General features: G+C 52.8%; 1 protein-coding gene across 11 annotated transcripts in view; it reads left to right on the top strand.

Moving 5' to 3' along the window:
• LOC134966324 (zinc finger protein 569-like) overlaps window positions 1-25,877 on the top strand; it is a 144,158-nt gene that overhangs the window by 41,118 nt on the left and 77,163 nt on the right. For all 11 annotated transcript variants that reach the window (XM_063942971.1, XM_063942973.1, XM_063942976.1 and 8 more), the window contains 2 exons: window positions 10,978-11,085; window positions 12,139-12,234. In XM_063942971.1, coding sequence (XP_063799041.1) covers window positions 10,978-11,085; window positions 12,139-12,234 — 204 coding nt within the window. The remainder of the gene's footprint in view (window positions 1-10,977; window positions 11,086-12,138; window positions 12,235-25,877) is intronic.

The following is a 25,877-nucleotide window of genomic DNA, read 5'->3' on the forward strand; positions in this document are numbered from 1 at the left end:
CCTACTAACTGCGGATAGGTAATGCTTCTTAGGCTACTGGACACCATTAGCTCCAGAGGGATCGAACACAGGAACGCACCCTTGGTCGTCCGATCCCAGAGCCGCGCCACTGTCCCCCTCGCAGAGCCAGAAGCCGGCATGAGAAGCAAGAAGACGTTAAAAGCGGCGGCAGAAGACTCCAGTCTTCATATGAGGTAGCGCACAGCACTGCAGCTGTGCGCCATTGCTCCCACATTAAACCCACACACTCCGGTCACTGTAGGGTGCAGGGCGCAGGGGGGGGGGGGGCACCCTGGGCAGCAATTAGAGACCTCTTGGCAAAGTGGCATATATACAGTTGGGCACTGTATATGTGCATGAGCCCCCGCCATTATTTTACACAAAATCGCGGGACAGAAGCCCGCCGCTGAGTGGGCGGGGCTTCTACCTCAGCACTCACCAGCGCCATTTTCTCTCTACAGCTCCGCTGAGAGGAAGCTCCCCAGGCTCTCCCCTGCAGATTCACGGTAGAAAGAGAGAAAAAAGAGGGGGGGGGGCACATAAATTTAGCGCAAAATCAGTATATACAGCAGCTACTGGGTGAACACTAAGTTACTGTGTAATTCCTGGGTCATATAGCGCTGGGGTGTGTGCTGGCATACTCTCTCTCTGTCTCTCCAAAAGGCCTTGTGGGGGTTCTGTCCTCAAATAGAGCATCCCCTGTGTGTGTGGTGTGTCGGTACGCTTGTGTCGGCATGTTTGACGAGGAAGCCTATGTGGAAGCAGAGCAGGTCCAAATGAATGTGGGATCGCCACCGACGCCCGATTGGATGGATATGTGGAAGGTTTTAAATGATAATGTTACTTCCTTGCATAAAAGGTTGGATAAAACTGAAGCCTTGGGACAGTCAGGGTCTCAACCCATACCTGATCCTACAGCGCAGAGGCCATCAGGGTCTCAGAAGCGCCCACTATCCCAAATTGTTGACACAGATATCGACACGGATTCTGACTCCAGTGTCGATGGCGATGATGCAAAGTTGCAGCCTAAAATGGCTAAAGCCATCCGCTACATGATTACAGCAATGAAGGATGTATTGCACATCTCAGAGGAAAACCCAGTCCCTGACAAGAGGGTTTATATGTTTGGGGAAAAAAGGCATGAGGTGACCTTTCCCCCTTCACATGAGTTAAATGAGTTTTGTGAAAAAGCTTGGGAATCTCCAGATAGAAAAATGCAGATTTCCAAATGGTTGCTTGTGGCGTATCCTTTCCCGCCAGTGGATAGGTTACGCTGGGAATCCTCCCCTAGGGTAGACAAAGCTTTGACACGCTTATCTAAGAAGGTAGCCCTGCCGTCACAGGATACGGCCACCCTAAAAGATCCTGCGGATAGAAAGCAGGAAGGTATCCCGAAGTCCGTTTATACACATTCAGGTACCATACTAAGGCCGGCAATTGCGTCGGCCTGGATGTGTAGTGCTGTAGCAGCATGGACAGATACTTTATCTGAGGAACTTGATACCTTGGACAAGGATACTATATTACTGACCCTGGGGCATATAAAAGATGCTGTCCTATATATGAGAGATGCCCAGAGAGACATTAGCCTACTGGGCTCTAGAATAAATGCAATGTTGATTTCTGCCAGAAGGGTCCTGTGGACTCGGCAATGGACAGGTGATGCCGACTCAAAAAGGCACATGGAGGTTTTACCTTATAAGGGTGAGGAATTGTTTGGGGAATGTCTCTCGGACCTAGTTTCCACAGCTACGGCTAGGAAGTAAAATTTTTTGCCATATATCCCCTCACAGCCTAAGAAAGCACCATATTACCAGATGCAGTCCTTTCGATCACATAGAGGCAAGAAAGTCCGAGGTGCGTCCTTTCTTGCCAGAGGCAGGGGTAGAGGAAAGAAGCTGCACAATACAGCTAGTTCCCAGGAACAGAAGTCCTCCCCGGCTTCCACTAAATCCACCGCATGACGCTGGGGCTCCACAGGTGGAGCCAGGATCGGTGTGGGCACGTCTCCGAAATTTCAGCCACCAGTGGGTTCGCTCACGGATGGATCCCTGGGCTATACAGATTGTGTCTCAGGGATACAAGCTGGAATTCGAAGTGATGCCCCCTCACCGTTACCTCAAATCGGCCCTGCCAGCTTCCCCCATAGAGAGGGAAATAGTGTTAGCGGCAATTCACAAATTATATCTCCAGCAGGTGGTGGTAAAGGTTCCCCTCCTTCAACAGGGAAGGGGTTACTATTCCACAATGTTTGTGGTACCGAAACCGGACGGTTCGGTCAGACCCATATTGAATTTAAAATCCCTGAACATTTACCTGAAAAGGTTCAAGTTCAAGATGGAATCGCTCAGAGCGGTCATTGCAAGCCTGGAAGAGGGGGATTTTATGGTGTCTCTGGACATAAAGGATGCTTACCTGCATGTCCCCATTTATCCCCCTCATCAGGAGTACCTCAGATTTGTGGTACAGGACTGTCATTACCAATTCCAGACGTTGCCGTTTGGTCTGTCCACGGCACCGAGAATATTTACCAAGGTAATGGCAGAAATGATGGTGCTTCTGCGTGTCACAATCCTGACTGTAGGTTTCATATTTGGTGACTTACCCCTGCCATCTGTCCCGGATCCTGTGTCTTTTACTCACTGAGTTAAACAGCTTGTCAGCACTATGAGTTTTCCTGAGTTCCCTGAAAGGTAATAGTTAATTAGCTCCACCTGTGGGGATCTCCTGTGTGAGGCTGAATTCAGTAATCTGAAGTTCAGGCTTCAGTGTTCTCTCGGCCTACTAGGCCTCATTCTACATCACAGCCTAGTCTAGAGTAGTCACATGACAGTGACTGTTCACCAGAACCAGAGTTGTCCAATCCTCTGCCAGTCTGAGACTCTCTGCATCACCTAATCCTGCTCTCCAATCACCAAGGACCAGGAAGTATAAGTTGGGAGACTGAGTTAGAAACTGGGCCAGTTCCTCGTGTCACAAACAGCTATGTGTGAGCCTTAATGCTGAGCTCCCTAAAGTTGTGATCTCCAGAGCTCCCATATCCCTGTGGCCTCCGTGCCTCTGCACCTCCGTGCCTCAGTATCTCCGTGCCTCAGCACCTCCGTGCTTTCAGCACCTCGTGCCTCCAGTACCTCCGTGCTTCAGCACCTCCGTGCTTTCAGCACCTCGTGCCTCAGCACCTCCGTGCCTCCAGTACCTCCGTGCCTCAGAATCTCCGTGCCTCAGAATCTCCGTGCCTCTGCACCTCCGCGCCTCTGCACCTCCGCGCCTCTGCACCTCCGAGCCTCTGCACCTCCGAGCCTCTGCACCTCCGAGCCTCTGCATCTCTGTGCCTCCAGCACCCCGTGCCTCAGCACCTCGTGCTTCCAGCATCTCCGTGCCTCCAGCACCTCGTGCCTCCAGTATCCCGTGCCTCAGCACCTCCGTGCTTCCAGCATCTCCGTGACTCAGCACCTCGTGCCTCCAGTACCTCCGTGCTTTCAGCACCCCGTGCCTCAGCACCTCCGTGCCTCCAGCATCTCCGTGCCTCCAGCACCTCGTGCCTCCAGCACCCCTGTGCCTCAGCACCTCGTGCCTCCAGCACCTCGTGCCTCCAGCACCTCCGTGCCTCAGTACCTCCGTGCCTCAGCACCTCCGTGCTTCCGGCACCCCAGTGTCTCTACGCACCCCAGTGTCTCTACGCACCCCAGTGTCTCTACGCACCCCAGTACCTCCAAGCACCTCAGTGCGTCCAAGCACTTCCGTGCCTCCTAGTACCTCAGTGTCTCCAAGCGCCTCCGCGCCTCCTAGCATCTCAGTGTTTCCAAGCACCCAGTGCACTTTAGCGCAGTTGTACCTGGTATCTTCACTGATTCATCAGCGCCTTTCCAGTTCTGTCTTTCAGGAGACCTTCAGCGTGCCTCCTGTCTGCCGACCTAATCCTGCATGAGGAGAACCTAGATTCGGCCATCTCTGCTGCGGTTCCTCTTCCCAGTCACCAGAAGAAACCCCGAGTCCACAACACTCCCAAACCAGGTCAGTGGTAGTATTCATATAATCCTCCAGTCGCCCGCACAGACTTCACTAACAGCGGGTTCACAAAACCTCAGTCATGACAGTAGGAACTGGCCACATGGACCCGGCCGAAAGTGTTTGTCTGACGCAGGACCTCCTAAGCAATATTGCAGGACGCTTGGAAGGTCTGGAGTCGACTCAGCATCAATTAGCACAGTGTCTGCAGCGGAATTCTTTCTCCAGAGATTCTCTGACGTTCTGCACTAAGACTCCTGACCAACTGCAGATTTTCTTCCAGATGTTATTACAGTTACAAGAACTTTTGTCTAGTATTCTTTCTGTGATGCCTGATCTCTTCAGGGATACTACCAACGTTGTTGATCCTGTTTTGTCCCATCCAGTTAATAGAGTCTCTTCCTCTGTGCAAGGAAAAGTTGTTCATCAGAGCTATCCACGGCCCAAACTCTCTGAAGCTGAACGTCAGCGGCGTAAGGAGCTACACCTCTGTCTTTACTGTGGAAATTCCAGTCATTTTGTTAAAGACTGCATTCTTCGTAAGCCAGGGAATGGTGACAAATCTCAGTATCACAGTGCTCATGTCTACAAGTCATCCACAGTAGCCGATCCTGCTACTGCTGACAGGGGTATCAAGATGGCTACTCTGAAAGAGACTCAAATTTATGACTGGGGTCCGGTGATTAAAAGACCTTATCCCAAGTTGGGTGTCCAGAGAAGAATATTCAAGCCATTTAGAGTCACAGAGGAGTCCGTGTCTTTAGCCCAAGGAGGGGCGTCCGTGTCTTTAGCCCAAGGAGGGGCGTCCGTGTCTTTAGCCCAAGGAGGGGCGTCCGTGTCTTTAGCCCAGGGAGGGGCGTCCGTGTCTTCAGCCCAAGGAGGGGCGTCCGTGTCTTCAGCCCAAGGAGGGGCGTCCGTGTCTTCAGCCCAAGGAGGGGCGTCCGTGTCTTCAGCCCAAGGAGGGGCGTCCGTGTCTTCAGCCCCAGAGAGGGGTTCAGAGGGTCCAGCTCCAGAGAGTCTACAGAGTGCCTCAGCCCAGCCCCGTGAAGTGGGGGCTCTTGCCTCAGCCCAGCCCCGTGAAGTGGGGGCTCTTGCCTCAGCCCAGCCCCGTGAAGTGGGGGCTCTTGCCTCAGCCCAGCCCCGTGAAGTGGGGGCTCTTGCCTCAGCCCAGCCCCGTGAAGAGGGGGCTCCTGCCTCAGCCCAGCCCCGTGAAGAGGGGGCTCCTGCCGGTCCAGCAATACTCCAGGCCCAGCCTGGTCAGTCCGTCCCGGTTCCAGCCGGTCCAGCAATACTCCAGGCCCAGCCTGGTCAGTCCGTCCCGGTTCCAACCGGTCCAGCAATACTCCAGGCCCAGCCTGGTCAGTCCGTCCCGGTTCCAGCCGGTCCAGCAATACTCCAGGCCCAGCCTGGTCAGTCCGTCCCGGTTCCAGCTGGTCCAGCAATACTCCAGGCTCTGCCTGGTCAGTCCGTCCCGGTTCCAGCCGGTCCAGCAATACTCCAGGTCCAGCCTGGTCAGTCCGTCCCGGTTCCAGCCGGTCCAGCAATACTCCAGGTCCAGCCTGGTCAGTCAGTCCCGGTTCCAGCCGGTCCAGCAATACTCCAGGCCCAGCCTGGTCAGTCCGTCCCGGTTCCATCCGGTCCAGCGATACTCCAGGACCAGCCTGGTCAGTATCCTTTGGCTCCAGCCAATTCAAGTATCCTCGGATCCAATCCAGTACTACTCGTCCAGCCAAAGATTTCTCCAGTTCCAGCCTCTAAGTTTTCGTCTGATGGTTTACCACCTATTTACTTTGATGGAGATTTTTTGCAATATGCCGCTCTGGTTGAAAAATTTCTCTCTCTGATGGAGTCTGATCCTTCAGGTGCAGTAACTCCTTCCAACGTTACTCGATATCTGTTCCTGGCATTCAGAGGAAGAGCTTTGGAGTGGGCCAACATGCTCTTTGAGAGTAATGATCCTGTGTTCCATGACTTACAGACTTTTAGTAACGCTGTAGTTAAAGAATTTAGTCCTAAACCTTTGGAATCTGACTTGGTAAAAGAATCACGCTCTAAAGGGAATGCAGAAGGAAGTTTGGGCTGTCCTCCCAGGGATAATCTCAGAATCTCCTTCGGTAAGAATCCGACCATTAAAATTACTCATGTAGGAGTCTCTCCTAGCCCAGAGAATTTAAAACTCCAGTGCACCTCCTTTTCATCTGCAAACTGTGTATCTAAGGGAGATTCATATCTTCCATTAGACTTGGACTCAGACTCTGAATTTGATCCAGTTCATGATGCTACTCCTTTCATGGGAGGCCCCATGTCTTCTAAGGAAGGTTTTTCTTTACAGGAGATTCCGCTGTCCTTGGTCAAAACCAAATGTTCCCTTAAGAAGAAGAGGCATCAACGAAGGTCCTAAATTCTTCTGTATGAACTTCTCAAGTTCCTCTAAGATTCAAGATGGGTGTCCGGAGTCCACCCTTGAAGAGGGGGATACTATCACAATCCTGACTGTAGGTTTCATATTTGGTGACTTACCCCTGCCATCTGTCCCGGATCCTGTGTCTTTTACTCATTGAGTTAAACAGCTTGTCAGCACTATGAGTTTTCCTGAGTTCCCTGAAAGGTAATAGTTAATTAGCTCCACCTGTGGGGATCTCCTGTGTGAGGCTGAATTCAGTAATCTGAAGTTCAGGCTTCAGTGTTCTCTCGGCCTACTAGGCCTCATTCTACATCACAGCCTAGTCTAGAGTAGTCACATGACAGTGACTGTTCACCTGAACCAGAGTTGTCCAATCCTCTGCCAGTCTGAGACTCTGCATCACCTAATCCTGCTCTCCAATCACCAAGGACCAGGAAGTATAAGTTGGGAGACTGAGTTAGAAACTGGGCCAGTTCCTCGTGTCACACACAGCTATGTGTGAGCCTTAATGCTGAGCTCCCTAAAGTTGTGATCTCCAGAGCTCCCATATCCCTGTGGCCTCCGTGCCTCTGCACCTCCGTGCCTCAGTATCTCCGTGCCTCAGCACCTCCGTGCTTTCAGCACCTCGTGCCTCCAGTACCTCCGTGCTTTCAGCACCTCGTGCCTCAGCACCTCGTGCCTCCAGTACCTCCGTGCCTCAGAATCTCCGTGCCTCAGAATCTCCGAGCCTCTGCACCTCCGAGCCTCTGCACCTCCGAGCCTCTGCACCTCCGAGCCTCTGCACCTCCGAGCCTCTGCACCTCTGTGCCTCCAGCACCCCGTGCCTCAGCACCTCGTGCTTCCAGCATCTCCGTGCCTCCAGCACCTCGTGCCTCCAGTATCCCGTGCCTCAGCACCTCCGTGCTTCCAGCATCTCCGTGACTCAGCACCTCGTGCCTCCAGTACCTCCGTGCTTTCAGCACCCCGTGCCTCAGCACCTCCGTGCCTCCAGCATCTCCATGCCTCCAGCATCTCCGTGCCTCCAGCACCTCGTGCCTCCAGCACCCCTGTGCCTCAGCACCTCGTGCCTCCAGCATCTCGTGCCTCAGCACCTCCGTGCCTCAGTACCTCCGTGCCTCAGTACCTCCGTGCTTCCGGCACCCCAGTGTCTCTACGCACCCCAATGTCTATACGCACCCCAGTACCTCCAAGCACCTCAGTGCGTCCAAGCACTTCCGTGCCTCCTAGTACCTCAGTGTCTCCAAGCGCCTCCGCGCCTCCTAGCATCTCAGTGTCTCCAAGCACCCAGTGCACTTTAGCGCAGTTGTACCTGGTATCTTCACTGATTCTTCAGCGCCTTTCCAGTTCTGTCTTTCAGGAGACCTTCAGCGTGCCTCCTGTCTGCCGACCTAATCCTGCATGAGGAGAACCTAGATTCGGCCATCTCTGCTGCGGTTCCTCTTCCCAGTCACCAGAAGAAACCCCGAGTCCACAACACTCCCAAACCAGGTCAGTGGTAGTATTCATATAATCCTCCAGTCGCCCGCACAGACTTCACTAACACCGGGTTCACAAAACCTCAGTCATGACACTGCGAAAGCAAGGAGTCACAATTATCCCATACTTGGACGATCTCCTCATAAAGGCGAGGTCCAGAGAGCAGTTGCTGATCAGCGTAGCACACTCTCGGGAAGTGTTGCAACAGCACGGCTGGATTCTGAATATTCCAAAGTCGCAGCTGATTCCTACGACGCGTCTGCCCTTCCTGGGCATGATTCTGGACACAGACCAGAAGAGGGTTTTTCTCCCGACGGAGAAGGCTCAGGAGCTTGTGACTCTGGTCAGAGACCTCTTAAAACCAAAAAAGGTGTCGGTGCATCAATGCACGCGAGTCCTGGGAAAGATGGTGGCGTCATACGAAGCCATTACCTTCGGCAGGTTCCATGCGAGAACTTTTCAGTGGAATCTGTTGGACAAGTGGTCCGGATCGCATCTTCAGATGCAGCGGCTGATCACCCTTTCCCCCAGGGCCAGGGTATCTCTTCTGTGGTGGCTGCAGAGTGCTCACCTTCTCGAGGGTCGCAGGTTCGGCATTCAGGACTGGGTCCTGGTGACCACGGATGCAAGCCTCCGAGGGTGGGGGGGCAGTCACACAGGGAAGAAATTTCCAGGGTCTATGGTCAAGTCAGGAGACTTGTCTACACATCAATATCCTAGAACTAAGGGCCATATACAACGCCCTAAGTCAAGCGGAGCCTCTGCTTCGAAACCAACCAGTGCTGATTCAGTCAGACAACATCACCGCAGTGGCTCATGTAAACCGCCAAGGCGGTACAAGGAGCAGGGTGGCGATGGCGGAAGCCACCAGAATTCTTCGCTGGGCGGAGAATCACGCAAAAGCACTGTCAGCAGTGTTCATTCCGGGAGTGGACAACTGGGAAGCAGACTTCCTCAGCAGGCACGACCTCCACCCGGGAGAGTGGGGACTTCATCCAGAAGTCTTCACACAGATTACAAGTCGTTGGGAACTGCCACAGGTGGACATGATGGCATCCCGCCTCAACAAAAAGCTACAAATTTATTGCGCCAGGTCAAGAGACCCTCAGGCGATAGCTGTGGACGCACTAGTGACACCGTGGGTGTTCCATACGGTTTATGTGTTTCCTCCTCTTCCTCTCATACCCAAGGTGCTGAGAATCGTAAGAAAAAGAGGAGTGAGAACAATACTCATTGTTCCGGATTGGCCAAGAAGGACTTGGTATCCGGAACTGCAAGAAATGCTCACAGAGGACCCATGGCCTCTGCCTCTCAGACAGGATCTGTTGCAACAGGGGCCCTGTCTGTTCCAAGACTTACCGCGGCTGCGTTTGACGGCATGGCGGTTGAACGCCGGATCCTAGCAGAAAAAGGCATTCCGGATGAGGTTATTCCTACGCTAATAAAGGCTAGGAAGGACGTGACTGCTAAACATTATCACCGTATATGGCGAAAATATGTTGCTTGGTGTGAGGCCAGGAATGCCCCTACATAGGAATTCCAGCTGGGCCGTTTCCTTCACTTCCTACAGTCGGTAGTGACTTTGGGCTTAAAATTGGGGTCCATTAAGGTCCAGATTTCAGCCCTATCCATTTTCTTTCAAAAGGAACTAGCTTCTCTTCCTGAAGTTCAGACGTTTGTAAAGGGAGTGCTGCATATTCAGCCCCCTTTTGTGCCCCCAGTGGCACCTTGGGATCTTAACGTGGTGTTGAGTTTCCTGAAATCACATGGTTTGAGCCACTTAAAACAGTGAAGTTAAAATTTCTCATGTGGAAGGTGGTCATGCTTTTGGCCATAGCTTTGGCTAGGCGTGTGTCAGAATTGGCGGCTTTGTCACATAAAAGCCCCTATCTGGTTTTCCATATGGACAGGGCAGAATTACGGACTCGTCTGCAATTTCTGTCAAAAGTGGTGTCAGCTTTTCATTTGAACCAACCTATTGTGGTGCCTGCGGCTACTCGGGACTTGGAGGATGCCAAGTTACTAGATGTAGTCAGGGCTTTGAAGGTTTATGTAGCCAGAACGTCTGGAGTCAGGAAAACTGAGTTGCTGTTTATCCTGTATGCATCCAACAAGCTGGGTGCTCCTGCTTCAAAGCAAACTATTGCTCGCTGGATCTGTAACACGATTCAGCAGGCTCATTCTGCGGCTGAATTGCCGCCTCCAAAATCAGTAAAAGCCCATTCCACAAGTTTGATACCCTGGCTGAGGAGGACCTTGTGTTTGCTCATTCGGTGCTGCAGAGTCATCCGCACTCTCCCGCCCGTTTGGGAGCTTTGGTATGATCCCCATGGTCCTTACGGAGTCCCAGCATCCTCTAGGACGTTAGAGAAAATAAGATTTTACTTACCGGTAAATCTATTTCTCGTAGTCCGTAGTGGATGCTGGGCGCCCGTCCCAAGTATGGACTTCTTCTGCGATGCTTGTATATAGTTATTGCTTAAATAAGGGTTATGTTATGGTTGCATCAGGTTATCTGGTGCTCTGTTGTTCATACTGTTAACTGGGTAAGTTTATCACAAGTTATACGGTGTGATTGGTGTGGCTGGTATGAGTCTTACCCTGGATTCCAAAATCCTTTCCTTGTACTGTCAGCTCTTCCGGGCACAGTTTCCTTAACTGAGGTCTGGAGGAGGGGCATAGAGGGAGGAGCCAGTGCACACCAGTATTCCTAATTCTTTCTTAAAGTGCCCTGTCTCCTGCGGAGCCCGTCTATTCCCCATGGTCCTTACGGAGTCCCCAGCATCCACTACGGACTACGAGAAATAGATTTACCGGTAAGTAAAATCTTATTATTACTGTGTCTGCATTTCTTAAGTGGGAGCTACCATGCAACTTGGATGCTTGTTTTACGTGTTATGTATCTTCAATGCAACTGCACCTATCATGGCCAGATAATAGTGAATACTATAATGGCCTGATTATAGTGAATTCTGTAATGGCCTGATAATAGTGAATACTATAATGACCTGATTACATTGAATCCTTGCTTAACGTGTTGGAACATTATTTTTATGTAAAACGATTTGAAGGTCTTTTTCTCTCCGAAGGTTACACAATACTTCATCCTAATGTACTGTGCAGGATTAGACGGGACTGTGAGCCATATATCAGCAGCCAGGAGGAGGATAGAAAAGGCATCCATTTTCCTTCTACTAGTAAGAATTGTTCCTTGAAGTGTGTACAGCTTCCAAGTGACTTTCTGCTGCAGTTATGTCTGGTTTGTTTCTGTACACCTACCTAAAAGTTTCAACCCCAGATGTAAATACTGTATAGCAGTATCTAAGTGCTTGTCATAACTGTTGCGGCAGATTCTCCGAGAACCATATGCAGTTATTTAAGGCCCAGCTCCTGACTACTGGATCACTCACAAGCACCTGCTTATATTGTATATGGTCATTTAGAAATTCAGACCCCTGTGTGACATTTGTTTGTTACACTATTACTTTTACACAATCAAGCATTACTGTATATCTGGTGTCCATCTATTTGGATGTAAATTTAGACACATGTGCATGTAATTGACCTGATAGTAGTTACTAATGTACAGTATATACTGTATGCCGATCAGCCATAACATTAAAACAAGGGAAAACATTGCAAAAATAGGAATCTAGGTAGAAGCAATAGAAACTGCTCTTGATGCACCACAGTCTATGTTAAACACTATGCAGGATCACTTTAACAGTTGGTAGCCAAATGCTTTGGTTTCCAGACATTATACAGGGACCATTGGCTGGTATACAAAGGTAGTGTTTATGCTTACAGATGTAGCCATGGTCATCATGGCTGCGACTAGGCATGGGTGCAACTCATTTGCCGTGATGTGCATGCGTCTTAGTTGCACCCGTGCCCATTAACATTACATAATGCGGAAAGAGTCACAGCCCGGTGTAGTAATGCGCGTGTGCCCCTGGGCCCCCCCGGGAGTGCCCATGGGACGGCTTCTCAGCCATGATGACCGTGGCTACATTTGTCTGTAAGTCTATCATGTCTGTTATTGCACTGCAGCAGGTTGTTATGTTAGGTAGGAGGTTCTTCTTTGCACATCAGCAGAGAGAATGACATGTTGCTGACTTGCTTTGCCAAAATGCACAGTGTGAAATAACGTATTCATATACAGAGGCCGGATTAGTGATTTTAACAGTAGTTGAGCACATATATATAGCTGATAACTTTTGTATAAACATGTTGTGCTTTTGCTATATTAGGCTCTTCAGTTCTTAGTCCGGATATCATACTCAGAATCAAACATGATGAAGATTTATGCTGTAATGAAGAGAATTCTGCAGACAGTGCACCAAGATGTGAGTTTTGTATGCTGCTTAGTGTTTCCCCACTTTGCTGTTTATTTACTTTTCTCATACAGATGTGTCCTCATACATTTAGGGGTATATTCAAAAAGAGTCGGGTCCATTCCGACATGCAGTTGTCGGAATCGAACCGACAACCCCTATTCAATGGACGGCCAAATCTGACGGTCTGATTTGGCCGTACCCGGGGTCCTGTCCTGCTGCTGCTGTCAGCGGCTGCCGGGTGTGCTGACAGCAGCGGCGTGGGGAGCTGGGTTGCTGTGGGTGGCTGGGGTAGCTGGATGGCTGCATGCGGAGGTGGGAGCTTCCAGCGGCGGCCGGCAGAGGGTGATGTCTGTGGCGGCTGGGAGAGGCGCTGCGGGGAGAGAGGTGCCTGGCCGGCCGTCAAGGTACCTCTCATCCCCGATCCCCGTAACCCGCCGCACTGCTCCCCGTCTCCTCACCTCAATCCGACTTGTTTTCAAGTCGGATTGAGTTTGTCGGAAACTGGGCTAAAACCTGTCGGGTTTGGCCCCGCTTCCGACAATGCACGCTGATCGCGGCTGAAGTCGCCGATCAGCATGCATTCCGACAGGTCGGGTTTCCCAACACTGTTTGGAACACAGACGCTGGGGTGCCGACATGGATGCAAATTGCCACAGAATCCCAAATGCCAGGATCCCGAATGTAAGTATACGGGCTGCTTAGGGTCAGGCCGTGGGAAAGGGTTAAGTTTAGGCTACGGGCGCGGGGGGGGGAAGGGGGGGGGGGTGGTAAGCTTTAGGTACCACTGCAGATGATTAGGGTTAGGTTGTGGGGGAGGCAGGGTTCAGTTTAGGCACCACTGGGGAGGGTTAAGGTTAGGCTGTGAGAGGGGTTAGAGCTAGGCTGCATGTAGGGAAGATTAGGGGTAGGAGGTTTGGGGATTAGGTATCGCATACTTTCCAAGTAGGTGTCGGAATGCCGCTGTCGGCATCCCAAGTATTGGGATCCCTATACGATCCTATTTAAAGAAGGTATACAAAATCACAGTTTCAAGCGTTCAATATAAAACCTCAAAGAATAATTACAGAACATACTATAACATTGCACAATTTGAAAACAATCTGAAGGTACTGCATTTATATGCATTTCCAGCATTTACATTTTCAAGAATTTCAGTAGACAGGATCTGCATCTGTATGGAAAAAAAAAGAACAAAGAACAGGGCGCTCAAGACAGGTTTTTTTTTTTTTTTTAAACATTTTTTAATATTAAATATTAGATAAATTAACAATCTAGTACCGGCCGGTTAACACAGTAATAAGAAAAACATTAAAACAATCCAGTAATTCAATATCTGGACATTGTAGCACAGTTGGAAGCAATTCTAGAGTCAGTGGCAAGTTGTTAGTAACATTTCATCTAGGAAGCAGTTTGCTTTAAATATATACTTGCAGCTCCTAGATTGCAGTACTACAGCCTCCAGATATAGATATAAAAACCATTCATATTCACGTCCTGCATGTTGCACTTCTGGCCAGGCAGTGCATGTTTAGTGCTGATTAATTGCGTGCTTATGGTGATATTTCCCAAGTGGGTATTTAGGCAGGTCTAAAATACCGTGCTATGGCCTGGTGCCTCCTGACTGCTGGTACTTATACCTATTCTTGCAGCCTACTCCACAGTATCTAAGGGGGACATTTACTAAGCAGTGATAAGTGTGGAGAAGTGAGCCAGTGGAGAAGTTGCCCCATCAACCAATCAGTACTGAAGTAACATCTATAATTTGCATATTATAAAATGATACAGAGCTGCTGATTGGTTGATGGGGAAATATCTCCACTTGCTCACTTCTCCGCTCTTATCACTGCTTAGTTAATGTACCCCTAAGTCCCTTATCCGAAGCGGCAAAGCCACGGTCTGTTAACAGCTGGTACGGTGTACACGAACCCTTAACGCATTTCCCAGCCTTCCAATAGGTTCAGTGGCTTCATCAGAAGGATATTCTTTGTTTTAGGATCTGCATCTATCAATAACTTTGTCTTTATGTGCTTTTGTGGAAGATTGTGAGAGAATATCTCTTTAAGGGGCCTATTTATCATTACTCACATATTCAATGCTATCTGGGTCCGATATTAGTGCTCAGGATCGCATTGCAATATGTGATTATAATGGCGGAATGTATCATTGGGGATCCACAGGAACAGCGTCCATCCCTGCGATGTGCTCAGAGACCTGTCCATTTTCCTGCACATGTGCCGTCCTGCTGACTGTGCACATGCACAACAGCCATTCACGTGAAGGATTCCAGTGGAACCCTCTATAACTACATTTGCAGTGTGTAGCCCATAGACTACAGCGGGTGCAGTAGCTGCGGGGGCCAATCTCTGGAATGCTTGACATTCCGGAAAGTGGTAAATCTGGCAACCTCACATCCCCCATAGAAACCAATGGAGGATGCAACTGCCGGCGTGAATGGAGAGATCGCAGCAGGTACATTATCGGAAATGCCTGCTGCGGTCCCTCTTACATACTTTCAGGGGATACTTAATATGGACCCTTAAGTCTTTCACTTAGCGATCCGTGGTGCACGTTTCAGACACAACTTTCAGACTCAAGCAGCACACGTTGATTAATGAGCTGCTGTCCACCTGTGGTCTGCTACTAGGCCTAAATGCCAAATTGAATCTAAAAATTGTCAGGGTCCAGGGACTCACCAGCGGCACAGGGTCTCGGTAACTGCCGGTCCTGGTGCTGCGACGGCGGGTGGCCTAGTCTTAGTTTTTGGGGGAGGCAGGGGCAAGCTGACTGAGGCGGCTGGTGCTCTGGAGCTCCGGGATGGTGGGAACAGGTGGGCGCTCCCTTGTGTGTCTGTAAAACAGGGCGCCGCCATATTGGAGACCAAACCATGCACTTATTGCCAGTGGCAGCTCACCTAGGTTTCTCAGCCAGTCCTTGCTACTCATTTCCTTTAAAAGGCTTCGCGTCATCGCTGCCAGTGCTTTAAGTTGCTGTTCATATTCAAGTGTCTCAGCTCCAGCAGGTGATCCTGTATTCACTTTTGTTCGCTGAATTCCCCATGATCCTTGCTCATTTCATCAGTGCCTCACTGTTCTCTCTGCTGCACTCCAAGTCGGAGGGTGGGGCCGCTGCTGCTCCCTGCAGACCACCCACCTACTGGGTAAGTTTACTTGGTAGTCCAGTGCCGCTAGTGGCTCCATCAGCTTCCTATACAGCTATTCAGTTCCTAGTCTTAAGCAGTCCATGTTTTCTAGCCACAGTTATTCTAGTTTCCAGTCTTCTGCAGTCTGTTTCCAAGTCGTAGTTATCTCAGTATCCAGTCTTCTTCAGCCTAGGTCTTCCCAGCTGTAGACACTCAAGTCCTCACGTACTTCTGAGTACTCGGTCCTCCTCACTTCCTTCTCCCCAAGGTCTCGACTTCCCCTACTTTGGTTCGCTCATCGGTGCCCTCTCTCTCGCCTGACCTGACAAAAATCTCATTACAATAACAGACCATGCTAATTCTGATTGTCGTGAACCCAGAAAAATACAGAATGCTTGTTGTGACAGGACGGTACCGTACGGAAGCACTCGCCGCTTTCGCGTCCCGTCGACTGCGCACAGAATGGAAGGTCAAGTCACACGAGGCCTGACCACATAGGGGATTCCCGCTTACCGTCAGTAACCGCCTGTTACTGACTCCACCCACTGCGTTGTGGGCGGGTTTTTGCTGCCACCACCAAACTCCTAACCTGCCGTGGCGTTTGGAACCACGGTTCTGCTCTGTATGTGCCGACGCACTGCCTTACCACACCTGTGTGGTGTTGACGAATCCCCACTAGCCACTTGCTAGGCCTCTACCGGTAGCTGGCGGAAGGCAGAGCTTGGAGACGTTAGGTGCTTCCCTGGACAGCCGGAGGACGGGGCTAGGTTTGGCCTAACCCTGTTGGTCACAAGATTAAGCAGTCTTCTTGAGGCAATGATGTTTATTTGCTCAATGATAAATAACCTTTAAAAAGGCTCCTCCCTATTGCTAGGGGCAACAGCATACAATCAGATGTTTTCAGCAGAATAAGATGTTACAATACACAATCCTATGGGCCAACTGCCCTCCTTTTATCCCTCTCCAAGACCCCTTACCACAGGGGGTAAGCCCGCCCTGTGGTGCACAACCAATCAATGTTTACCCATGAGCTGTGCATGCCTTGGTCACATGCACAGCTAACATTGTTCCCTATGGACAGTGGGGAGTGGTCGGTCTCCTTTGACTCTCCCATCTTGGAGGATCAGGATACGCCCCGGTGCCGTTCAGTCTGGCTGGGGGTAAGTTTTCCCTCCTAAATCTGACTTCCAGAAACCTGCCCGGGACCCAGCTCACTGCCTGCAGCCTGGATTTGGGCTCCACAGCTGGGCAGCCTGGCTCCCCGGTCCAGGTTTCTAGGCCACTACGGGTGATCTCCATGGAGCTCCAAGAAACCACTCAGCTTGTTTCATAGCTGAGCTGCTTCTCTCTCTCCCTGTGCCCCTTGGAAGTGTGAGGCTGGATGGGAAAGCATTCCGTTTTTGGGGAAAAGGTCTGGGAGAATCCAGCCTGCACAGCCATGGATTCCCCCCTCCTGGGACACACAACCAAGTAAGTGCAATTTACCTTTAAATACATTACATTTAGATCACACTGTACATGTTATACATTTTTTTTTCACAATGTCTGGTTTGTTAAACCCTGTGCCCAGTGCTGGCTCCCCTAGCCCTGCAGCCTGGCTGCTAGGGCTCTCTCAGTGCTGGAGGTATGGGGCTGGCTTCCCCCACCCTCCAGCCTGCCTGCCTGCCTGCCACTGGGGTCCAGGGAGCTGGCTCTCCCTGTCCCCCCAGTGTGGCACTAACTTTGTGGCCTCGCTGCACGCAGCGGCGCACCCTCCTGTACCGAAGCCCGGCGGCCCGGGACACTTGTCCCGGCCGCCGTGACTCTGGCTCTGTTGCAGCGCTGAGGTGCCGGGAGCGTAGCTCCCGGACCCCAGCGCTCATCATCCTGCTCACCCCCGCCGCTAGGGAGCCGGCTAGCCCGGTCCCCCATGAGCGGCGCCTGTGGTGGCCTCGCCGCGCAGGGGGCCGGCTAGCCCGGTCCCCTGTATGCGGCACTGGATCCGTGGTGTCTCGCCGCAGCGTCCGGCGGGGAGCCGGGCTGCGGCGCACCCCCCCTTGCCGGCCAGCAGCCCGGGACGTCCGTCCCGGCTGATGCGGCTGGCCACCCGTGCTGGGCTGAGGCGCCGGGAGCAGAGCTCCCGGCCCCCAACGGCGGCTCTCCCTTCTCCCCGACGCGCACACTTCAGTGCGCCCGGGGCTGCACCGACTGCTGCCGGGAGCGGAGCTCCCGGACTCCGGCGGTCAGCGGCTGCCCTCTCCCCCCGGCGTGCACACTCTGCTCAGCGCGCCGGGGGGCTGTCCTCACTGCCGTGGTCTCCGGAGAGGTCCGGGACCACGGCACATCATAAAAACACATTTTTTAACATTAATAAAACACGGCGCCTAGCGCCCACAATATGTTTTTTAAATATGGCGCCAAGCGCCCATTGTCCTGTATAATGGCGCCGGGCACTAGGGGTTAACCCCTTCAGTGCCGCGGCAGCCATTCTCCTCGTGGACGGGGGCCTATCCGGCCACACTCCCCCCCCCCCCCCCCCCCCATTCAAGCGGTTCAACCAGGGACCCATGTCCCAAAGATTTGGTCCCGCAGTCCCTAATGCGGTTACCGGGAGTTCTTTGGGGGTTCAGGCTCCTCCTGACGTGACAGTCCATCTGCATTGCTATGAGCCTTGCCTTGCTTGTGGATAATATGAAAGTCATAGACCTGAAGAGCAAGGCTCCATCGCAACAGTCTGCCGTTTTCCCCCGTGGTGTGCTGGAGCCACCGTAATGGATTGTGGTCCGTTACCACCGTAAAATGGCGGCCATACAAATAGGGCTGAAGCTTCTTCACAGCCCAAACAATAGCCAAACACTCCTTTTCAATTGTGGCATACCCCACCTCCCGCGGTAGCAGCTTTCTGCTCAAATAGGCCACAGGGTGCTCCTGTCCATCCGGCCCCTCCTGGCTCAGTACTGCCCCGAGTCCGTACTGTGACGCATCAGTTTGTACAACAAAGTTTTTACTATAGTCCGGCGCCATCAGTACTGGGGCTTGTACTAGAGCGGTTTTCAACGACTGGAATGCCAACTCACATGCTGTCGTCCAGTCAACTATCTTGGGGAGTTTCTTCTTAGTCAGATCAGTCAGGGGTTTGGCCACAGAACTAAAGTCAGGGACAAAATGTCTGTAGTACCCTGCGATCCCTAAGAAAGCCAGGACCTGTCTCTGGGTTGTGGGCCGGGGCCAGTCGCGGATCGCCTCCACCTTACAGTACCTGGGGCACCTAACCTCCCCCCACCCGGTGCCCCAGGTACTGTACCTCTGTCATCCCCATTTGGCACTTGTCTGCCCTGATGGTCAGACCTGCCCACCGAATCCTCTCTAACACCAACCCCACATGCCCCAGGTGCTCTTCCCAGGTTCGGCTGAAGACAGTAATGTCATCCAAGTAGGCCTGGGCGAACTCTCGGAACCCCTTCAGCAGGTCATCGACCACACTCTGGAAGGTGGCTGGCGCATTCTTCATCCCAAATGGCATGGTTTTGAACTCAAACAAGCCAAAGGTGGTAATGAAGGCGGACCGTTCCTGAGCCTCGGGAGTCATTGGTATCTGCCAATACCCCTTGCTCAGGTCGAACGTAGAGATGTACTTCGCTCCAGCCAACTCGTCTAACAGTGCGTCAATGCGGGGTAGGGGATAGGCGTCGGATTTGGTCACTTCGTTCAACCGGCGGTAGTCTACGCAGAACCAGGTTGTCCGGTCCTTCTTGGGAACCAGTACAACGGAGGCGGCCCAGGGACTGTTGGAGCGCGTGATTACGCCTAGCGCTAACATCTCCTGCACCTCTTGGTAGATACTCGCCTGCGCCTCTGGTGAGACCCGATACGCGGGTTGCCGAATCGGCCTATGCTCACCAGTGTCTACATGATGGGCACGTAGGGAAGTCAGGCCGGGCTTCCTGCTGAACTGGGCCTCAATGGACTGCAGCACTGACTCCAGCTGCTCCCTCTTGTGGTTACCAAGCTCATTGCTCCAGCTTACTTCCTCTACACCACCCTCACCCTTGGCATCCGCGAGGAGGTCAGGAATGGGATCTTTTCCTGGTTCCTCCATCGGCAGGCAGCACACAGCGGCTACCGACTCCACACGCTCGTGGTATGCCTTCAACATGTTTATATGGTAGGTACGCTGTCTCTTACCATCGCTGTCAAATGACACCACGTAGGTGATGTCGCTTAGGCGTTTTGCGACCGCCCAAGCAGCCTGGAGCTTGTTCTGACGTGTGGGCACCAGAACCAGCACCTTCTGCCCTACTCCAAAGACCCGAGCACGCGCGCCCTGGTCATACCAAGTCTTCTGCTTGGTCTGTGCTTCCGCAAGATTCGCTTGCGCTAGTCCCATGAGATTCTCTAACCGATCTCTGAGCTTCAACACATACTCCACCACGGACTCATCCTGGTGGATCAGCTCCCCCTCCCAAGACTCCCGGAACAGGTCAAGAGGTCCACAGACTCTGCGGCCATATAGTAACTCGAAGGGTGAGAACCCGGTCGACTCCTGCGGCACCTCCCGATACGCAAACAGGAGGTGCGGCAGATATCGCTCCCAGTCTCCCTCCTCCGAAGTCACAAATGCCCGTAGCATCTGCTTCAGAGTGCCATTGAATCTCTCGCAAAGTCCGTTAGTCTGGGGATGATAGGGGGCAGTGCGGAGTTGGCGCACTCCGCACTTCGCCCAGAGACACTGGACCAGATCACTCATGAACTGCGTCCCTTGATCGGTTAGGATCTCACTGGGGAACCCTACTCTACTAAATATGCCTAGCAGAGCGTCCGCTACCTTTTCCGCAGTGATGGCGGACAGAGCCACAGCCTCTGGATACCGGGTAGCATAATCCACCACGGTGAGGATGTATCTCTTCCCCGATCTACTGGGCACAGGTAGGGGACCGACTATGTCCACGGCCACTCGTTGGAAAGGTTCCCCGACTATTGGCAAAGACCTCAGGGGAGCCCGAGCACTGGGGCGTCCAAGCCGTTGGCATACATCACAGGACTTACAGTAGGTCCGGACGTCATCCGACACTCCGGGCCAAAAAAAGTTCTGCGTCAGGCGCCTCAGTGTTCGGTCCCTCCCCTGGTGTCCCGCCAAAGGAATTTCGTGGGCAACTGACATCAGTTGCTCCCGAAAGCTCCTGGGAACCACCAGTTGAACTTGCTCCCGCACTGGCCTATCCCCACCTACCTTGGCTACCCGGTACAGTAACCCTTTCCACCAGGTCACACTCCCTGCCCCCATCCCAGCAAGGCCGCGGCCAGCTTGGCGCCTCATACCTTCCAGGGATGGGTCAGAGAGCTGAGCTTCCCTAAACTCCTGCCTGCGGCCCTCACTTTCTCCTAAGTTTGGACACTCTACAGGGGGAATATCGGGGTCAGTCAAGTTGGGGTCAGTCATGGTAGGGTCGGGATAGTCGCTCATACTCACCGCCGGAGTTGGCAAACCACTAGGGACAGGAGCATCACTGGGCACCCCCACAGGATTCAACAAACTGGAACCGACACCCTCTGCGTTGCTAGGGGACGTAGGCCCACCAGAGGCAAGGGGCAGATGTGCTTATCTGGCCGCTGGGGTCTTTTCCTCTGGGATGGCTGACGCTGTGGTTGGCAGTTGTTCAGCCGCTGTGGTCTTTTCCTCTGGGCTGGGCGGTGCTGGCAGAGACGATGAAGACTGTAGTCTGGCCGCTTGACTCCGGGTGATGGCGTTCGCAAAGGCAGTAACGATTCCTCCACCGAGATCATTCCCCAAGACGACATCAGTTGGGAGGCCATCCATTACGGCAACATCTCTTAGCTCTTGTCCAGCTCCCCAGTCGAGGTAGACTCTGGCCATGGGCACTTCTCGCTTTAGCCCATCGGCCACTGTAACTTTTGCAGTGCAACCCTGCAGTACGGCAGCAGGATCGACCAGGTGGGGGCTTACAACGGTTATGGAGGCCCCAGAGTCTCTTAAGCCTTCGCCCTGCAGGGACCCCACTTGGACCGGCTGCAGGTGCCGCCACATGTTTGGTGAGGGCTTCTTAGCCATACAGGTGACTCTTTCCGCGGAGTCCACCTGCTTCTCGCCACACTCCATCGGACTGACTGGAGGGGGCACAGTCTCTGGAAGCTCATCTCCCTGGGTTAAGCAAGCAATCCGGGCTCCAGCACTCGGATTTGGGGCACGAGTCTGGGGTGCTTGGGATGCAGGACAGTTCGTCCTCAGATGTCCGATCTTCCCACAGCCATAGCACTTTTTGTCCAGGCGTGGCTCCGATGTCCTCTGATTACTGGCAGGGGCACTGCGGGGCGGTTGCTGGCCAAAAGCACCCGGGTTGGAAGATGCTTGCTTTGGGGGGCGATGAGCTGAAGAGGGGTGTCCCCCTGGTGGTACAGTCTTTTGGGGCTGGCTGCTGGTTGGGCGCTTCTGCCCCTGCGGCCGAATTGCCACATACTTGTCTGCTAACTGGGCAGCCATCTTTAAGCTGGGTGGCTCCCGATCTAGCACCCACTCCTTCACTTCTGGGGCGCACCTGCGGTAGAACTGCTCCCTGCAGATCAGGTCGATCAGTGCGTCCCACGTAGTGGCTTCCGAATCCTTCACCCACTTCACCCCGTACTGCCGCAGCTGGGTGGCGAACTGCTCATGGGTGCTGCTAGGATTCTTGGGCAAGTCTCTGAACTTCTTCCTGTAAGACTCTGGAGTGATGAAGAATCGCTGGAGGAGGGCCTTCGCGACTTCGTCATAGTTCCCACAGTCCTCCGTGGCCACTCCTCGATAGGCCTCCAAGGCCTCTCCATGCAGAGTGGGCACAAGGTGTCTCACCCACTCTGACTTGGGTAGATCGTGTAGTTTACAAGTCCTTTCAAAAACTTGCAAATGTCCATCAATGTCCCCATCACTGTCTGCAAACTTGGCAAACTGAACTCGTCCTGATCTGTGTACCCCAGCTGACAACGGCTCCCGGGGTACCACGGCCTGTGGTGCCCGCTCATCACGCCACATCTGGATGATGATCAAGCGCTCTTGCTCCGTTGCCCTTTCCCCCAATTCCGCTAGCCGGTCTGCTAGGGTATCCGGGGCGCCCCCCCTGGGACGTTGGGATCCTGGCCCTGCTAGGGATCGCTGGGAAACATGGCTGCTGTGAGAGAGGGCGGGGCTTGTGGATCTCACCGGTTCTGTACGAAGGTCCACTGGTGGGCCGTCCTCTGCGATGCTGACGCCGTCAGTGTTTTCCACCTCCACCCGATGGGACTCCTCCCAGCTCCTGAGCGCCGCCTGCATGACGCTTCTGGACGCGTTGAAAGGGATATCCACACCCTTCTCCTGGCATACGATCTCCAGATCATCCTTGGACATTCCGCTGAATTCCGCCATCTTGTGCGTTCTCCTGCGCTGCAGTTACTCCTTTCCTGAGTAACTCGGCTTCTCCAATCGGGTGATGAAAAGCCGCCTGGGAAGATCCCACCACTATGCCACCAATTTCTGTGACAGGACGGTACCGTACGGAAGCACTCGCCGCTTTCGCGTCCCGTCGACTGCGCACAGAATGGAAGGTCAAGTCACACGAGGCATGACCACATAGGGGATTCCCGCTTACCGTCAGTAACCGCCTGTTACTGACTCCACCCACTGCGTTGTGGGCGGGTTTTTGCTGCCACCACCAAACTCCTAACCTGCCGTGGCGTTTGGAACCACGGTTCTGCTCTGTATGTGCCGACGCACTGCCTTACCACACCTGTGTGGTGTTGACGAATCCCCACTAGCCACTTGCTAGGCCTCTACCGGTAGCTGGCGGAAGGCGGAGCTTGGAGACGTTAGGTGCTTCCCTGGACAGCCGGAGGACGGGGCTAGGTTTGGCCTAACCCTGTTGGTCACAAGATTAAGCAGTCTTCTTGAGGCAATGATGTTTATTTGCTCAATGATAAATAACCTTTAAAAAGGCTCCTCCCTATTGCTAGGGGCAACAGCATACAATCAGATGTTTTCAGCAGAATAAGATGTTACAATACACAATCCTATGGGCCAACTGCCCTCCTTTTATCCCTCTCCAAGACCCCTTACCACAGGGGGTAAGCCCGCCCTGTGGTGCACAACCAATCAATGTTTACCCATGAGCTGTGCATGCCTTGGTCACATGCACAGCTAACATTGTTCCCTATGGACAGTGGGGAGTGGTCGGTCTCCTTTGACTCTCCCATCTTGGAGGATCAGGATACGCCCCGGTGCCGTTCAGTCTGGCTGGGGGGAAGTTTTCCCTCCTAAATCTGACTTCCAGAAACCTGCCCGGGACCCAGTTCACTGCCTGCTGCCTGGATTTAGGCTCCACAGCTGGGCAGCCTGGCTCCCCGGTCCAGGTTTCTAGGCCACTACGGGTGATCTCCATGGAGCTCCAAGAAACCACTCAGCTTGTTTCATAGCTGAGCTGCTTCTCTCTCTCCCTGTGCCCCTTGGAAGTGTGAGGCTGGATGGGAAAGCATTCCGTTTTTGGGGAAAAGGTCTGGGAGAATCCATCAGCCTGCACAGCCATGGAATCCCCCCTCCTGGGACACACAACCAAGTAAGTGCAATTTACCTTTAAATACATTACATTTAGATCACACTGTACATGTTATAAATTTTTTTTCACAATGTCTGGTTTGTTAAACCCTGTGCCCAGTGCTGGCTCCCCTAGCCCTGCAGCCTGGCTGCTAGGGCTCTCTCAGTGCTGGAGGTATGGGGTTGACTTCCCCCACCCTCCAGCCTGCTGCCTGCCTGCCACTGGGGTCCAGGGAGCTGGCTCTCCCTGTCCCCCCAGTGTGGTACTAACTTTGTGGCCTCGCCGCACGCAGCGGCGCACCCCCCTGTACCGAAGCCCGGCGGCCCGGGACACTTGTCCCGGCCGCCGTGACTCTGGCTCTGTTGCAGCGCTGAGGTGCCGGGAGCGTAGCTCCCGGACCCCAGCGCTCATCATCCTGCTCACCCCCGCCGCTAGGGAGCCGGCTAGCCCGGTCCCCCATGAGCGGCGCCTGTGGTGGCCTTGCCGCGCAGGGGGCCGGCTAGCCCGTTCCCCTGTATGCGGCGCTGGATCCGTGGTGTCTCGCCACAGCGTCCGGCGGGGAGCCGGGCTGCGGCGCACCCCCCCTTGCCGGCCAGCAGCCCGGGACGTCCGTCCCGGCTGCTGCGGCTGGCCACCCGTGCTGGGCTGAGGCGCCGGAAGCAGAGCTCCCGGCCCCCAGCGGCGGCTCTCCCTTCTCCCCGGCGCGCACACTCCAGTGCGCCCGGGGCTACACGACTGCTGCCGGGAGCGGAGCTCCCGGACTCCGGCGGTCAGCGGCTGCCCTCTCCCCCGGCGCGCACACTCTGCTCAGCGCGCCGGGGGGCTATCCTCACTGCCGTGGTCTCCGGAGAGGTCCGGGACCACGGCACATCATAAAAACACTTTTTTTAACATTAATAAAACACGGCGCCTAGCGCCCACAATATGTTTTTTAAATATGGCGCCAAGTGCCCATTGTCCTGTATAATGGCACCGGGCACTAGGGGTTAACCCCTTCAGTGCCGCGGCAGCCATTCTCCTCGTGGACGGGGGCCTCTCCGACCACACTTGATTTCACACATATGCTCGGAGCCAGATTAAGAGGTCTATTCTTCATAAGCGGGAAGTCCTTCAACAGGCAATCACCAAACCCTGGTTTTCTAAGATGCTGGTTCTGGTTCCTCCACATCCGTGTATAAATGGGTTCATGAAGCACTAAAAGTGGCTGCGCTGTGTGTCAGCAGCTATATAATAAACCCATTTTATATAGGTCCTGACGCGTTTCGTCACGATCACGTGACTTTATCAAAGGTATAATCCTGCCTCCAGGCCAGTCAGTATTTATGGCCCCAGTGTCTCATCAAAAACAGGTGTCAGTAATGAAGGATAAAATAACACATTCAATATACGTTGGCTCTCATAGTAAAACAAAACTTATATTGCACAATTAGGATTTAATATATTGGATAGCCATTTTTATCACACGGCTGAACCTTTATATCACCTGAGACCGATATAGGTGTATTATTAACCTACATGTTTTATAACTATATTGATTAAGAGAATAAATTCTTTACATTTTATACGTTGTGCTCTCTATTTTATATAGCTGCTGACACACAGCGCAGCCACTTTTCTTGCTCTATAGTCTTCCAATCCATAGCACATAGTGGTGTGGCAAGCGCAGTGTCTCAGGAGCCTGTTGTACCTTAATTTGTTGGTTTTATTTAAATGATTGATTTGTTTGAGGCGCTGAACAAGTAGTTTCTTTTGTTGTTCTATAAATGGGTTCAAGCCGAACCTGTTTGTGGTTCTGAAGCCATATGGTACCGTCTAGCTGATTCTGAATTTAAAATCATTAAACTGCTACTGTACATGACGGTTTACAGTTTCAAGATGGAATCTCTTCATTCAGTGATTGCAGGCTTAGAGCCTGCAGAGTTTCTGGTGTCCTTGGACATCAAGAACGCAAAGTTACACATTCCCATATGGGA

The sequence above is a fragment of the Pseudophryne corroboree genome, chromosome 10 (assembly GCF_028390025.1).
Source record: "Pseudophryne corroboree isolate aPseCor3 chromosome 10, aPseCor3.hap2, whole genome shotgun sequence".
NCBI lineage: Eukaryota > Metazoa > Chordata > Amphibia > Anura > Myobatrachidae > Pseudophryne > Pseudophryne corroboree.